General features: G+C 35.1%; 2 protein-coding genes across 2 annotated transcripts; both read right to left on the bottom strand.

The window, feature by feature from the left end:
* Positions 1–4,933: 4,933 nt before the first annotated feature.
* LOC140956993 (dicarboxylate transporter 2.1, chloroplastic-like) lies at positions 4,934–8,498 on the bottom strand. The gene is made up of 4 exons (XM_073414019.1): positions 7,555–8,498; positions 6,444–6,757; positions 5,591–6,039; positions 4,934–5,268 (listed from the first exon to the last, which is right to left on the bottom strand). Exons 1-4 carry the CDS (start codon positions 8,374–8,376, stop codon positions 5,153–5,155), a joined length of 1,701 nt encoding a protein of 566 aa, XP_073270120.1. The 5' UTR covers positions 8,377–8,498; the 3' UTR covers positions 4,934–5,152.
* A 4,159-nt stretch (positions 8,499–12,657) lies between these two features.
* Positions 12,658–13,678, bottom strand: LOC140956526 (protein EXORDIUM-like 2). Its single transcript, XM_073413295.1, has one exon. It carries the CDS (start codon positions 13,645–13,647, stop codon positions 12,763–12,765), a length of 885 nt encoding a protein of 294 aa, XP_073269396.1. The 5' UTR covers positions 13,648–13,678; the 3' UTR covers positions 12,658–12,762.
* Between the last annotated feature and the right edge of the window lie 4,646 nt (positions 13,679–18,324).

Below are 18,324 nucleotides of genomic sequence, written 5' to 3'. Positions count from 1 at the left end.
ATTTGAAATCAACTCAACATATAATTATTTTAAATTCAATTCTCTCAATTCAAAAACTGACCTTAATTTATTTCCTCTTTTCTGGCCTAAAATATACAGGGAGAGTCTCGTCGTATTGCAATCGGATTGGACTAAGCCCAAATGTCCTTTTACTGTCAGTAGCAAAATTGACTACAATTTCTTTTTAAAAAAATACTTAAAAAATGACCTCTATTAGTTATAAAAAATATTTATATATTTTCAGATTTAAGCATAACTATTTATTACACGCTTGGGATTACTGTATTTTCATCAACAAAATGGTGACGAGCAAAAAAAAAATCAGGAAGATAAAAAACTAATTAAAAAAATCGAACGAATGATCCGTATAAGGCGAAAATCTCATGTAAAGTTATGTAGATTGGCAATGTTTTCCCGATTTGAATGTTTTCTGGACTTTCAAATCGTATATTAGTTTTACAATTTTGAGCTAAATTAATGTCAATTTCTTGGAGTGTACTTGTGAAGCTTATTTCCCTTTAATTATTATAAACAGGAAATATAACCACTTTTCCCATAATTATCAGCCAAAACTTGTCAATAAGAAGTGACTTCTCGTTCAATCTCCATCCAAGGTTTGACTATGAAATTGGGTTAAACACTATCTTCAGATATCAATGGCATTAATTTGTTTTATATATATGAAATTTAAATGAATTCTGAGTTAGAAATAAAAAGTAGGTCTCTTGTGAGACGGTCTCACGAATCTTTATCTGTGAGACGGGTCAATACTACCGATATTCACAATAAAAATTAATACTCTTAGCATAAAAAGTAATATTTTTTCATGAATGACCCAAATAAGAAATCCATCTTACAAAATATGATCCGTGATATCGTCTCACACAAGTTTTTGCAAGAAATAAATTACATTGAAATGAAATTTAAATGTTTATTTCGGACCAAAAATATTTTGAGAATGTTGCGTTAATATAAAGAAAAGATCTTTAATGATCGAGTCCTTTTTACTTTTTCCTAAAATAATTCTCACTCTTTTTAAACTTTCAATGCTACTGTAAACTGAAAATATTAATTATTAACAATCGAATCATAATATTTGAATTATTATATAATTTAAAATTTTTTAGTTATATAATTATTATTAATTATATATTTTGATAAATCGATGGTCTCTTTTAAAAAGTTTTTTAAAATAAAATAAAATAAAATAAACCATCATTCATATAATTTACTTTCAATTTTTTTTTAATTTTCTACATTTTAATCTGAATTATAAACCATTTGAATGTTAATTAAATAGAGAGAAGCATAGCTTCTGCATTAAAGATTACAAATAAATAAACGGATCTTTCATAGTTAAACCACATAATCAGTCCCATAAAACATGTACTAAAAATAAAAGAATAAATTGTAAAACAAATCATAGGAAGCAAAATCCGGGACCACTCACGCCACCAATGCCACGGCCAAGATGACACCGACGGAGGCCGACGCAAATCCTAGGCCGTTGGTCACGGCATTGCTTTTGGCTGGCTCTGGAGCGTCTCCGGAGGACGGAGGCAATGCAGGAGATGGCGAGGGAGAAGCACCACTGGAGGCGACTGCCGGAGGAGGAGAGGGCGGCGAGATAATGGGAGCCGGGGAAGGAGGAGAAGCCAGCGGCGGCGTGGAGGGGGACTTCGTAGGAGCAGATACAGGGGAGGAGGCCGGTGCGGGGCTCGGCGGTTCTGTGGCGGCGGGAGACGGTGCTGGCGCGGGGGAGGGAGATCTCGCGGCAACGAAACCGACGAAGACCGCCACCACGAAGAGGGAGAAAACCCTAGAAACCGCCATTGGAGATGGAGAAAGCTTGGGACGAACGCGAAGTCGCAAAAGGATTCTAGTGAGACAAAGGGAAATGTCTTAGAGAGAGGAAGTGCGCTGTGTGAGTACGAGGAAGGGCTTGACATTGATATTTATAGGAGGAGTTTCAGGAGTCTTACACGTTGTGAGATTTTCTGATCATATTGACCGTCGGATTGTAGGTGGACGGTGTAGATGTGATTAAAGTTATTTTTTAAAACAAATTATATGAGAAAGTAATTAATAAATCGATTTCCCATTTTTGTGTAAAAAACGACACGGTTTTGTAATAGCTGTAAAACGCTTTTTTAATTAAGGCTTTCCCATTTTCTTTAGTTTTGGTTGGATAAAAGTGTTACCGCGTACAATATATAATTTGATTAGAACAATATTTAGAACACAAATTCTAGTCCACATACATGATTTTCTATAATCACAAAAAACTCTTGTGAGACGGTTTCACAGATCAATTTCGTGGGTCGAATCTTTTATTTGGATCATCCATGAAAAAGTATTACTTTTTATGCTAAGGCTGCGTTTGGTTGGAGGATAAAATTATGAAATGATTAGATATAAATGATAAAGAAAATGATTGAAGTAGATAAATAATATATAATGATAAAATAATATTATGTTTGATATGATTATTAAGAATAAGATAATTTAGAATCTTTTGATGAATTGACTAAATTGCTCTTCCACTATTGCGACGGCGGGCGGGCGGGCGGTGTGGTGGCCGAACGGCGGCGGCGGCGGCGGTCGCCGACGCCGGTGATGGTCGGCCGACGACGGCGGTCGGCCGTGGGGGTGGTTGGCTGGCAGTGGTCGGCGGTGGCGGTGGTGGTCGGTGGTCGGCGGTTGGCGGCGATCGGCGATGGTCGGTCGACGGCGGCCGGCGGGTGGTCGGCGGTGGTGACGGGAAGTGGTGGTGAGTTTGGATATAGAAGAAAGGTGAATCGGAAAAATATGATAGATTAAGAGTTGGATAAATAATCCTAGAGGGGAAGAGTGATTTTTTTATCCCAGTTAAATACAACTTGATCTTTTATAGGAGGGATTGATTTGGTTAAATAAAAATCCTACCAAACATGGGATTAGGTGGGTTTAAATAATCTAACCTACCAAACGCAGTGTAAGAGTATTACTTTATATTGTGAATATCGGTAGGGTTGACCGGTATTACAGATAAAGATTCGTGAGACCGTCTCACAAGAGAACTACTCTTCTATGATATAAATGCATTTTGTTTAAGGTTAAATCCAAATTAAAAGATGAATTAAACTGATATGTTAGTTTTTAATGTTGTAGAGACAAAAAATATAATTTATGTTTTTACGACGTGTTAAAAGAAATATCAGAATATAATAATAAACATTATCTATACGATAGTTATGGTGTCCAGATAACGTGTTATCATGTTCCCTATCTCTCTGAACGTCATTATCAGATATTGATCCATAGAGAAACTAAAAGGCTCTCCGAAAGAAGAACGCATAGATTCAGAAGATCAGCCACTCGTTCTAAAAGATTAAGAATTATAGCTTCAAGTACGTTTCCACTACAATTTATTTTTTTAATTTTTTATGATTTAACATGACAACTTTTGGTTTTTATATAGTTAATCCCCGAAATAACTTTAGATATTACATAAAATCTACTGTTTATAACTTTAGGCATGTATGTTAATCAGTTTCTCTCCAATATGTGAATGGTGGACTTTTTGATGTGTGAAAAAAGCGTTATGATGAAACTTCAAGTTTAAATAAGTTTAATACGAGATTTAAGTGTGAAAGACTATTTTAAAGTTTTTATTATAATTTAATAATTTTAAGTCAATTATAAATTAAATAATGCATAATCATACAAATTTTTAATAATAACTGCATAAATTTACAAGTTATAAAAAACATATATAAGCCTCAAAATAATAAATTGTATAGAATAAAACTTCATCGTTGTCGTGTCAAAAGTCGTCTTTCCGTCACAAAGAACGGAAGGTTGAGGGACAAATTTTTTTCAATGCCTTTAGTTTTTTTTTAAAAAAAATTTCATTAATTGAATATTAATCTTTAAAATAAGATTTATAAAAAATAGAAAATATATCAGCTTAAAATATTATCTAGAAAAGGTGCTTTTAAACTTATTTTACACGCTTAATATGATCAATCAAAAATTGTTATAATTTCTTCCGAACATGTTCACTTGCATATGTTATAGTTTGCTAATTTAATGTATGTCAATAATAGAATAGGGCCTAAATTATTATGAATTCATGGAATTATTGGTGTCCTTGAAGATCAGTAGCCAAATATATTGGTCCAGTTCTAAACATAAAAAAGCAGCGGGTTTCTTTTGAAACGATATGTCAATCATGTCCATGTTTACAATAATAAGTATTTTTTTTTGACATCAAAAGTAATATTTTTTTGTGAGTAATCCAAATAGAAAATTCCTCTCACAAAATTAACACATGAGACCGTCTCACAAAATTTTTTGTGTAAAAAAAATCATTTTTATTTTTATTTTAGTTTTTAGATATCATATAAGTAAATGAAAATGGGTGGGAATATTTTACTTTTTGGTAAAAACAAAAAATGGGACCATATGTTTCTATTTTCTGGACTATTTTTTTTGTTTTGTTTTACATAGTAAATATATTGCTCTCCATTTCTATTTAACAAAATATTTTGTTCTTTTTCCTTATTTTATTTATTTTACGTCCATTCTTATTATTATTATTATTATTTATAAATGTTATATTTTGCTATTAATTTTACCCTCAAATACTTTTTTTAATGTAAATGTGATTTTTTAAATATATTGCATAAATATCTCGATTGTTCATTTAAATTATATATATTTTTATATTAATTTTTATTAATATAAAATTTAAATTATGGAACGTATTTTATATAAGTTTTATTTTATTAAATAATAACGTATATAAAAAAAATAACATATAGCATATTAATAGATGATGTATTTAATTATCAGATAAAAAAAAATAAAAGTAAGCTTAGGTATTTTCAATGACAAGTGACAACCATTAATGGAAAGGAACAACAATGAAGAAAGGAGGGTGACTGATGAGCCAAAACTCAACAATGCATTTCTCACTGGATTGGTTCCCAGAAATCAATTTCTTTAACCTACAATTCTGGCAAAAGAAAGTAGAAAAAAAGATCCAACCAAGTTGTCAGCTCAATTCACATCAGTTTCCAGATTGCATTTTTCTTAGCTTCGTCGAGGGGAGATGGCGAGAAACCATGGATGAGAAGAACCAAAACTTTACTTACACAATCATTTGGGGTCAATACAACCCCAAGAACTTCCACCAAACCGTCCCTACGACACCCCAGATTAGTGCGTTGATTATGGCCATGATGAATCCAAATTTGAAGACGTCCGGAAGATCTATGTAACCAGCTGTAGTCAAATTTGAATAAAGAAACAATTAGTCAGTCGATGAAGTTAAGAATACCAGTTAAAAAATCAGATTGGGTTTGCTTCCTTTTTAACTTAACAACCAAAGAGGTGCAAGACATATTTTTCAAGATTACAAAAGGATGCTTTATGGTATTATGCAATGGACATTTCTAACAATTTGATTAATTATTTTCATGAGGCAAGGATGTATGTAAAATAACTGCAAGAGGATTATCTTGAGTTTCGCTTTGGTAGCCCATGTCGTAGGACGTAACAGATAGAACAGCTGTGTACGATAGCGAGAAGCGTTAAATAGACGTACCACCAAAATATACAGCTGCCTGACCACTGCTATAATGTGTCAACGCACCAAACAGATTGGTGTTGTAAGCAAGTGCCAGTGCTGATAGCACACCAGGCACTCCAGAAGCCAGATGCATGGCAAGAAAGGCTGAAAATAGTGCTCCAACGTGGCCTGTTTGGCTTGCGAATAAGTAGTGGATCAAGAAATAAGCGGCTTGCAGAAGGACGAATGCTGCAGGCCAGCTTAATGATAATGATTGGAGGGATTTAGCTACACAATTCGACATCCAGCTTACAATGCCAAGGTTTGTCAACTGGCCAGCCATGCCCACAAGAACTGCAAACCAAGCCAAAGTATCCCAAGCGGATTTTTCGCTCAAGCAATCATCCCAATCTAGAACTCCGAGTAATAAGAGAATTGATAACCCAATCATGGCAGCAACAACACTTGCGATACCGATAGCATCTCTGCGTATATTCTATATTATATTAATTGACTGTAAAATTGACAGTAAACAGGAAGGCCATCACAACAGAATCGTCTAGAATAGTTATATACTAGTGCTAAAAATGTGTTTTTAAGTAGTTTGAAGTATGTATGCACAAATGGGCAAATTCAAAACAAAACAAAAGAACTTTTAATCCAAGAGTTACTAATGTTAAAGGAAGGAGTTCCTAAAGCAGAGAATGATGCACCATAAAAATTTAATGTCATCCAAATAAGTAATTTCATTCACAAAATGTATACTTGATTGCAACATAAAGAATGAGATACAAAACCCAATTTCCATTTGCTTCAAGCCAAGCAAGTTAATTGTGTGCCATTGATAGTCCAGTATTGAAAAAATCAGTTTCTAATAAGTTGTACGTACCCGAAAACCCACAAAGAAACTGCAAGAAGCATTGTACCAACCATCACCCATTCGTTTTTAGTCACGGGGCCCATAAGCTCTAATTTCTTTGCGGCCATTGCAGGTGCCTCGGGCGTGTCTTTGGTTTCAGGAGGATAAATTTTGTACAAGATCAAAGGTGTAGCTAGAAGAGAAACAAAAGCAGGTAAACTAGCAGCCTTGAACCAAGAAACCCATGGATTTGCAATTATGACACCAAGTTCCTCTGCTAGTTTAAGGCATAGCAAGTTTTGAGCTGCAGCAGTTAGGAAAAGAGCACTAGAGTTACCGGCAGACTGTCACACATCAGAAGAGCTGTGAATGAGTAACAGAGAGGCAAAGAACTACAAATCCCACATGAACTGATATTAGATAACTTCACTTCAACAAAGAAACATTACTCATATGGCTCTCAACTTTCAATCAAGATTTATCAATTAAATACTCTTTCACAAAGAAATATATGGAGTCAAAAGTGAAGCTAATAAGACCTCTTATAAGTTCCCAGATAAAAAATGGGCCTAGTTAACTGGTATTCATTAAAGAAAAGTCAAAGCACGGCATTAAAATCATGCAACTTCGAGCTATAGTTCCATCCTTCCAGGAACTGAGCATCAATCGAGCACTAATTTATTCTACCTTTTACAAAACAGGGAATGCTTTGACCACTTCGATAAATAATTTTGTTAGTTGGAATGACAAATATTAATCAAATTCAACCTCCGGATAAAAGTAACCTCAAGCAAGTAGGACATGAAAAAAATAAGGTATTCAAATCCGAAAAATGGAGATGAAGATTGCCAACATTTGAATCTCACAGAACATCTCACAGAACACATAAATAGTACATAAACCAAGGACTAGATTGATACACAAAACGTCAGTTACAATGATTAAACAATAGTTTCAATCAGAAGCAAACCTTCCCATACCAACTTCATATGAAAAACTAAGAACAAAAACAATTCCACATAGCAAAGAACGACCATTTTCACATGATGCAGAAACAAAACTGGAGCCCCATTGACAGAACCAATCAAATTCTCCCAAGCAAAGCAAACAAATGAAGAGAATTTTGAGGCATACAACAAACCTGAAACTGAGACTGTACTAAATAAGAACCAATCTTCTTCCTGGAAGAGTCCCCGGGACTACTCCCAGCCGCCAAAGACAATGATTTGATGATTGGCAAGAAAACGCCCCCCGCCCTTGCCGTGGTGCTCGGCATTGCCGGAGCAATCAACGCCTCACTCAAAGTCAACCCGTATGACAACCCGAGCGTACTCTTACCCAAACATTTTACAAAAAACGTAGCAATTCTATCACCTAAGCCTGTCTTGACGAAACCCCGAGCAAAGAAAAAGGATATGACAATCAGCCATATGACTTCATTGGTGAAGGCGGAAAAGGCCGCGGAAAAAGAGAGGGTTTTGGTTATAATGGAAGTTGTGAGCCCAAGAAAAGCCCAAGCGCCGACGGGAAGGGGACTGAGGACCAGTCCGGCGATGGTGGAAAGGAAAATTGAGAGCAATTGCCAAGCTTGCTGGGTGACTTCAGGCGGCCTCGGAACAAAATATCGAACGATCAAACCGATAGATATAGAGATCACGAAAGGGACGAGCTTGACTCCTTGAGGCGGAGAAGGTGATGGTGGCTCTGATTCCGTGGGGCATGAAACGCCGGTGGATGAGGAAGGGGCGGCGAGAGAACTACCAAACGGTTTACGCAAGAGGAGGGGATTGAAAGGGCGGCGGTGAAGGAAAGGAAGGTTGTGGGAGGCGGTGGGTGGACAATTGAGCACTGGGAGGGGGCGGATGTGGGTGGAGGAAATGGAAGGAGGAGGGCGGAGGAGGGTGGCGGAGAGGCGGGAGAAGGATGCGGTGGATGGAGAGTAGAGAAGGGCGATGCTCTCCATGTTTACAGCGGGAATTAATGGATTCTTGGGAACTGCGTGTCACAGTGTGTGTAATTGTATTTGTGCATAGAGGCGGAAACTACAATAGAACATGGGTGGAGAAAAAGAAGAACCTCAGCTTATTTTCTGTTTGATTAGTTTCATGGTCTGCCAGAGAAGTGAAAGGTGTTGATTACCTATCATGCCCTTTCAATCAATTTTTTTACATACGTATTAGTGTAATTTGACATTTTTTTAAAAAAAAAATTCGATTTTTTTGTGTTGTTTAAGACTGACTTTTCATTATGTTCTGCTCATAATTTTTTTTTTACTATATACGTCATAGAATATTTGTCATTATTTTATCTTATTTGATACTTGTGTTTTACTGGTGGAAACTCAACAATTTTTCCTGAAAATATGTTGAAAGTTTCTTATAAAAAGTTTGGAGTTAGGTCTGAAGTGAAGAACCCAAGCATAACTTTGAAGATTAAACATGGTCATATTCAGAGGTAAGACTTTGTATTTTGTTTCTAGGTTGTAAATAATATTGGCTTTACTTTGTTATTTATGTTACCATAATCGTCTCACAACTCCCACTACATGTTATATGTTTCATCTAGTATGTACATTTGCATACACGAGTCTTCGAAAACAGAAGCAAAAGGAACCTTGTTAATATGGTTTTCTCCTATTTCGTCGAAGGTAATTATGTTTTGGTTAGTTTGAAATGACTATCCAAAGGTTTTTCATCTACTAGAAAAACTTTTATGTCATTGATAGCAATTTATTTTTCAAATACATCACGATTACTAATGTATGAAACAAATCTCTTGAGTTATGAAAACAAGAATCAATTAGATTTTCCGTGGAGATAAAACATGATGTACCTCTGTCACAACATTGGCGTTGTTCTCATTGATTTTTAGTTCTTTTTAAAGCGGTTAGTATCATCACAACTCCAACACTTAAACTTCTTTTCAAATGTATTTTTTCTTGCCACTCGTCTTGGATCTATTGCACTTTCGGTTAGAATTCTTTTCTCCACTTCTGTCTTTGCCTCTGTTCTCGAGATTTTGAGCAGAACTCGATGATGTCCTTTCACCCGAGTCCATCATATGAGCTTCTTCAGCAATAATTCGATCTCTGACATCACTGAATCGCAGTTTTCTTTCGCCGACAAAACTACAAATCACTGGCCGCATAGGCTCCCAAGAATCTGGCAGAGAAGCCAAAAGAATAAATGCACGAGTCTCATCGTCAAAATTGATTTTAACCGATATTAATTGAGAAATAATCGTGTCAAACTTATTAACATGTATTTCCACTGAAGCACCTTCCTCCATCTTCAAGTTAAGCAACTTTTTCATAAGATGTACCTTAGTGTTTGCTGACAGCTTCTCATACATGTCCGACAAAATAGACATCAACTCCTCTGTAGTTTTTGCATCTATCACATTATGTATCACGTTCTTCGTCAGGGTTAACCGAATTATCCCTAACACCTGTCTATCAAGAATCTCCCACTCATCATCCGCCATTTTTTCCGGCTTCTTTCCTAATAAAGGTTGATGCAACTTCTTGCTATATAAATAATCTTTAATCCGTAATCGCCAGAACGTAAAATCTGTACCGTCAAACTTGTTGATTCTAGGTTCCAATCCATCTTCTTCGGTCATCTCTTTGCACTTCAAACTTGATCTCGATCACAGAGAAAACTTTTTAACATAGGATGGATTTATTTTGGGATACCAAAATGAGGCAATGAGAGCTCTATTTATCAGGAGCTCCCCTTAGTGTAGAAAACATGAGGAAATCAAAGTCAATTTGTCCAGACACATTTTGGACGGTACAATTGAACATTCACATTTGGTCGGTTGATCGGTCAAAATATTCAACTATCAACAGCTAGAATTCCACTATTTAGAATAGGGGCAATTGTTATCAATTTTAATAATTAATCAATAATCTACATATTGAAATAAAATTAACTCTTTCAATTTTTTTAAAAATTGGAAATAATCTGTTCACTTCTTAGCTGATTGAACGGCAATTTATCAGTACTATTTTATGTACCAAAATAAAACTTGCTCTAATTTATTTTTATTTTAAATAATAATTAAGTTGTAAAAGTATTTTGATTAACAATTTCTGTATTTTTTTTAAAGGCAACAAATTATGTGTTTAGGATATATATATACGCATACACTATATTATTAAGTGTAAGACCCTTAGAATAACTACCTTAGAGGACACCAAAATATTTAATTCCACAATTAGCCTTCTTACCCTACTAAAAACATTTTCAAATCACTCCATATTTAACATAGGAAAAAAATTTAAACAAAAATTCTCTTTTAAATCGAACAACTCTTCTAAATTGAAAATAATTTCGTGTTAATTGTTTAGTATTATTTGATCAAATTAAAAATAATAATAACACTCGCAACTTGTGTGTAAAGGTCCAAAAATACGATAATGTAGTCAAACTAAATGCAAATCTAAAGAAAATAAAAAATGACTAATTAAATAGTTTTAATTGCATGAATTAATTATGATATGCATGATTACATCATTTTTGCTAATTTCTTCATGTAAGCTAGTCAGGCTTTGAATTCCTTTCAAAACTTGTATTTGATCTTCAAGTATGTTATATATATAGCCTCAAAGAGTACTGATATATACGTTAGACATTACCGTTGGAAGGTTCTATATTTTATCTGACATTGCAACGATCATATTTGTTTTCTGGCTCCAGGAGCTGAACGGTTAAATGAATGAAATGGTTGGATGAGCAAACCGATTGAATGAACTGGTTGGATAAGCAAAAAGGTTGAATGCATGTGGTCCGGTCCGGTGATTAAAACTCTTGATTAATTGATTTTTAGACAAAGTAATCAACATAAAAGTAGTATCTCTTTCTCTTATCTTTCCATAAAATTAAGAATCACTCCATTTTTAGTTGGTACCACAGAGATATTCTTGAAAAAGCGCCACTGCTCATGTCCAGTCGGAACCTGTATTCGTGTTGCAGACCAGAACCTTCATCGCGATTTATCAGCTTCTTAAACTTCTATTCAGACTTCGACCTTTGAAGATGATTTGTAGATCACTGTATTATATCTCCAACTCATACTGAGTCGTTCCATTACGATAACTGAACTGAAAGATATGACCAAAATACAAGAACTGATCTATCGATCTATCATGCTAGAGGATGTTTGGAGGGTCGGATCTTGCGACCAACATTGCGCCTCGATAACGTCCAACTTCACTCAACCAAACTGAGTTATGTTTTCTAGATAATTGAGTTTTATTTACAATCTTTTTGGCCTCTAGTCATTTGGATAACTGATTTGTGAGATATCATCGAAACACTTGATATTGCCAAAATTTCATCTTCACTTCATTTGACTTCCAGCTTGTCGAATATATCAACTTGACATCTTGCAACTACACACTTAAGTAAATATCTTAAAAACACAATAACAAGTTTTATTACCATAAAAATCAAAATTGATAGCGTTCCTACAACCAAACAATAAGGATGACATAAATATTGGGTTGTGACATAATTAACTCAAACGGGTATAACCCATTAAACTTTATCAAGTCAAGCTCGAGTAAAGTTTTAACGGGTCGGGGTGAGCACGAGTTCTTCAAATTTTTAATATGTCAAGTCTCGGATCTGTTAGACCCAACCATCCCCACATATTGTCATCCCTAGAATCAATCACTTATCTTCATATATATCGACAAAAGAAAAACTACATGGATGTTGTCTCCTCTCCATACTTCCTCGTAAAGGCCTTGCATGCACTTCTATAGAGATATAGCTTCGAAGCAAGGTTAAACTGGTGTGTGGATAACAAGCGGGCCAGGTGCAGGAGATCAGCGAATGATTTATATACAATTCGAACATTTAAAAATACTTTCAAATTTTTTAAATGGCTAATTTAAACGATTAGCAATTTCAAAATAATATAGAATAGGTTTTAAGAGACGATCTCACGAATTTTTATGTGTGAGACGAATTAATCTTATCGATATTCACAATAAAAATAAAACTCTTAACATAAAAAGTAATACTTTTTCATGAATGATCCAAATAAGATATCCGTCTCACAAAATACGACCCATGAAATCGTCACACATAAATTTTTGCTAATAATATAATTTCGATAAAATTGAAAATAATCAAGAATATTTTAATAAGTTTTTCGACTCATTTATCTAAATTGATATTTTCGGGTATTTTCGGTATAATTAATTTATTAGTATCCAATTTCACTCAAAATATCCTTCATATAATTTCGATTTTTCTTTAGGAAATTTATAAACATGGTACAAAGCCTGAATAAAACCCACCGTTTGGTTGGTATATATACATAATTAGAAACATCGAATTCAGACAAGCGGGGAGCACTTGGACGTCTGTGGATCCCACATCGCCGGCACAAGGTACTTCCTCCCGTTCACCCCGTGCGCATTGTAGCTCGCACCCGTAGTCTTATCCGTCAACACATTACCCGGGTAGCCCGGGTACGCACCCGACCCGAAAATCCCCGTGCAAGCCGTCACAGCCTCCAGAGGCGCCGTCGCGGGGCCCTGGAAGTACCCGTTGTTGAACGGGTTCGTCACCGTCCCCGCCAGCACAGTCGCGAGGTTTATCACCATCCCGTCGACCCCGACGTCGCCGTTCGGCGCCACCAGCGGCGGGGTCTGCGGCCCGTACAGCGGCTGATGGAACGGCCACGCGCAGTAGCCCGGGCACTGGGCTTCCGCGTTCCCCACCCAGGCGTAGGCGAACCGAGCCACCCCAGGGGTCGACCCGTGGGTGGCGCACCTGCTCATGCAGAACCTTTCCACCGCGACGTCCTTTGCCGTCAGCACGACGTTGACCGCTCCAGGCAAGTGTCCTCCCCGTGCGGCCAAGTAAACTATATTGGAGTTCTTCAGCAGCTTTCCCAGAGAATAATTCTCATCAAAGAACTGCTTCCCGACAGCCAGCGTGGACAAACCGCCGCCCTTGTATTTCTCCGTCGTCTTCCACCAAGAAGAAACAGAGGGCTGTGCAGATCCTGGAGAGTTCAAAGACTGCAAGAAATCAACGATAATGGAGCGCTGAACGGGAGTGAACTTCCCGTACCAGATCAGGTTAACAGTGACCGGCCCTTTCAGCAGAGCCCCGTTGTGATATTTCAGCACAAGGGGCTGCTGCTGCACCAGAACCGCCATCGAAGAAGAAGCTAGAAGGCTGAAAACCAAGAATAACAGAGTGGGGGCAGCCATTGTTTAAAGGATCGAGGCGATGACGTTTAGACTTTAGAGCAGAGGGTATTTATACGGGGGCGTGGAGAGGGAGACAGCTGTGGGGGAGAGGGTGTCAACATCAGGGAGTGACACGTGTTGGAATATTATTGGTTGAGTACGGGTTGATGCTAGGCTGGAGGGCCGATGGTGACGTGGGATAATTAAAATGGGTACCCGTGTGCTTTTGATTGACCCGACCCTTCTATTTGCGAATGGCATTAACTTTTTAATTATCATACCAAATAAAACATTTTCCATTATTTTTTTAAGGAGGTCAGGACCATTTTAGCATCGATATAAAACCAACGATGTGCATTTAAAGACTTCCAAATACTTTAATTTTTTTGAACAAAAATAAATAAATTGTTGGAGGACCTAATTCTACATAGTTTTGGAGAAATTCTCAGACGTTTCGATTCTATCCCTTTCTTAGAAGAATGATTTAAAGAAATAATTGAGACTCCGGTCACAATCAATATCTAAAGTATATTCCGGCTCCGAATCTGCACCAAGCTCTCTCAACTATATTTTTTTCTCCCTTTGGGTTGTGACAATGGCGATATGTTGCACATTCACCGTATATATTTATATGAACATCGATGATGTGATATTTGTTAAATATATCAAAATTATACATTCAATAGATAAATAATACATCATTAATGTTTACATAATTATGTAACGTACCAAAATTATATATATATATGTGAAGATTAGTCGGAGAAGATTCTTATTTCTTACCCAATGGTAGGCAAATTTAGGTTATTAGTGCACCTCGTATGATTAATATATTTGTGGTTTATTTTGGATATTATTCAGAATATTTAGATACCATCATACCAAAATTAAATTTTATATACATATCAACCGTCATAATAATAATGATATTAATATTAATATTAATATTGGTATCCTCGGAAGAGCTCGAGTCATGGATGATCCGGGACAGTAAATGGATAGTCCGAATCATGGTAAGTTTGCAGAAAGAGCTCATAAGTAGTCGGACAGGTGAGTGTTCGGGACGTCATTTACCCGAACAACCAGAGGCCTGAGCTCTCGGGAGAATTCTCAGGTGATGACTCTCTACCCGGGATGCCTCGATAATAGTGCCGCAGTCGAGTGCGAGAGCATGTGATATCTTATCTCGATAAGCGTATCTGACAGAATCGTATTGATTTGACGTGATGGAAAGAACAAATCGACGTGACAAGAACTTGATGTAGATGTCTATAAGTGGTACATAGATATTGAAAACAAAGTCATCATTATCTTCTTTCCTACAAATAACAGGTTTGCTTTCTATTAAAATTCAAATTTACACATATATACACCAGTGTCATTTATTTCTCTCTAAAAATGCAACATTGATTTTCTTCATCTTCACCTGCTGACTTAAGTATCGGAGTGACCATGTCGGACACCCCTCTGACACCGATTCACGTGTTTATTTTTCTATTTCTAGGACATCATTATAGCCCTACTCTAGGGAGATATTCTCAATTTGGGATATATTTTACAGCTCACTTTTCTCTCATCAACTTCTTATCAGTGATTCGGTGGATTGCCCGACCTAGCTCACCCTATTCACCCGGATCACATCAAATATAAATGATAATTTGCATATACATACACGGAAAATAAATTTCTCGTCACAGAGAATTTATCACAGGCTTTGTAATTCACATGAGACCCCTACCATCCCAAAATGCGTTCTGAATACTGGGACACAGACACCTCTGGATCATATTTTTTCTTTTGACATCATAAATATTTATTTAAATTGAAATACTTTAAAAATCGTGTAAAATTTTAGGAGTTGAGTCTAGTTTACCTACGAAAACATTTAAATTCGATCTTAGAATATATAGAGGTATGTAGCTCGAGTTCGAGTTTGGAAAAATGTATCGGGGAAATTATATTTTTTGTTTTGTGTGTCTTTTGATGATTTTTATGTTTCATGTGGTCAAATTTCAATGCTAGAATTTTATCTTTTTTTGCTTATAATTTTAGTCATTTTCTCATATGACGCCGACGCGATGCTACGATTTCATCAACACTCTTGTACAAAAAGAACTTCCATTACAAAACAAAATACTAAAACTACCAACACTTAAAAAAGATACAAGAATAAAACTCGTTTTTGATAACACAAATAACCAATATTATAAATCGACAAATATACAAATCAAAATAACAATTTCTCAACATTTATATTACTTTCCAAATTTTGTCAATAAATATATAGTTGTGTTGTGAGACCGTAGTTTGCCTCATAATTTTTTTTTCAAAAATTCGTTAATATTACCAAATATGTTTTAAAAAATGCTCAAAATTATGAAAAAACAAAAATGAAATAAAAAAGGACGTTTTATTGCTTTATTATTATTTTTTTAATTATTATTTTGCGTTATTGTTGAAAATAATGAAAGATGTCCCAATCTATAATGACATCAATTATGGCAGATATAGATTTCAATGCCATGCTTCAAAGTTCGAGCCCCATTGGGGAAAGTGTCCCAACTCAAGTAGATCGGAGTTGAACCATATTTCAATTAAATGTCTTGTAACAATCTATAACTTAATTTTTAAGGTAAAGTTGTATGTGATCAATATCTATATAAAATTAATAATATATTTTGGGATTTTTTCCCCCCAAATTGAGTATCATTGGTTCATAGAGACATTGTTAATGACAGTATGAAATCATTTTTATTGAAATAAAGATAGTGACGAAGGTTTCGACATGCATGAAAGTGACAAACAAACGCAAGAGTCGGTCAAGGATTCTTCACTAATATCTTCCGACGTTCGAGTTAATAAAAAGTTTATTTGTTTGGGAAGATAGACTTACGGGGAATTAATATGCATGTGATCAGGTTGGGGATTACATTTAGAAAATAAAATCTCTAGTTGTATCGATTTTGCTTGTGTCGGGATAAATGAGCATAGCCATCCTTTGTGATTCATGGGATAGTTTTTCCCTATCGATCAAAACTCCATTCCAAATCAATTTTTAGTTGATTAATATGATTTTTAAGAATGGGAAAAATTGTAAAACAAACAAATTAAAATCATTATTTTAATTTAAAAAATTTGAAAATTATTACTTTATATCATGATCCATGAGACAAATGCCTAACCTAACTAGGGTATGGAGTGCAAACTTGGAGAACAGAAGAGTGCGGAAGACGATGTATATAATTAATTTTCTTCCTCTTTCTTGTTATGGTTTATGGGAAAAATAGGCAGAGATAAATTTGTTTGTTCCATTTAGGAAACGACTAGACATATGTACTTCGTGAGGTTGAGTTTAACTCGAGATTTTTTATTTTTTTTGAGAAAACGAAGCATATCAATGACATAATATAAATATATATTAATTAGAAATTATTTAGGAAAATCATATTTCTGGTCCACTAACTTCCAATTTTGGGTTTTATTTGTTAAGTTTTTAAAGTTTGATTTTATTACATTTCGACTATTTTGGTCTAACTGTTGAGATGGTTGGACAAGTCAGTAATTTTGATGTCGTCTCATAATTTTTCGGTATCATGTCAGTATTTTCTAATGTTACGTCAAGATTTTTATGTGTTATTTCATCATTCCAGAAAAATAAGATTGATGGAAAAAATAATCAAAATTAGTGCACTAAAGCTCAATTTGAAACTTAGTGGACCAAAACTCGAAATTGGAAATATCAATGGACCAAAAAAAATTATAATCTATCTTCAATTTTCTTAAAATTATTTTATTATATACAATGTAATAAGATTTGACAATGTAGCTTGTAATTTTTTTGAAAATAATAAGTAGATTAAACTAAATAATTAGCAAATGTGACTTTGAAAAGAGGACACGTGACACGCGCGTGGAGCTCTACTCTATTGATTAATTTTTAAACACACAAATTTAGCTTCCAAATAATTTATTTTAACGTCCCTTAATAATTTTATTAGGTGCACCCACGTAATTAAGATAATATATAAGCGCCCTAATTCCAAAATAATTAGCCATATTGAATAAAATTAGGATCAAAGTAGAGATCCAACTAACTATTAGATGTCCGACTCATTTTTTTCTGTTTGGGAACAGATATAGAACAGTGGAACAACCAAATTGAAAGTGCCACGACCCGAACTCAAACTAAGTATGGTGGTGAATAAAATCCTCGCCATATAAAATTCTCGACAAATCTTCTATGATAAGAAAATAATCTCGGAAAAATAAGAGTATATAATTCAAGTTACAAATTATCAAAGATGAGATAAGATGATACCAAATCCCTTATTCAAATAACCTACTCTACCTAGAACTTCTCGTACCATCACATGCCTCTCCCTACTCTATAAATATGAAGTATCACCTTTCATTTATTCATTCACTGCTTGCTTTACACTAACATTAATATATTTACATTGCTTAAGTTTGTTCATCAGACTGACTTAAATATCGAAGTGGTTACGTCAGAAATACTTATGATGTCCTCTAATGTTTGTTCATCCACATACGATTTAACTTGGGGCTACTTCCCGACCAAGAGATTTATGTTCGACCGAATACTATCATTAGGTGAATTTGCTTCGCCAGACTGAATATTAGATACAAAATTTTTTTAGCATCATCATAGTTTATTGAAAATTAAATGTTATATATATA

Source organism: Primulina huaijiensis, chromosome 14 (assembly GCF_012295235.1).
Source record: "Primulina huaijiensis isolate GDHJ02 chromosome 14, ASM1229523v2, whole genome shotgun sequence".
NCBI classification, from domain to species: domain Eukaryota; kingdom Viridiplantae; phylum Streptophyta; class Magnoliopsida; order Lamiales; family Gesneriaceae; genus Primulina; species Primulina huaijiensis.
Note: the sequence above shows the minus strand (reverse complement) of the source record. Positions and strands in the feature narration are given on the sequence as shown.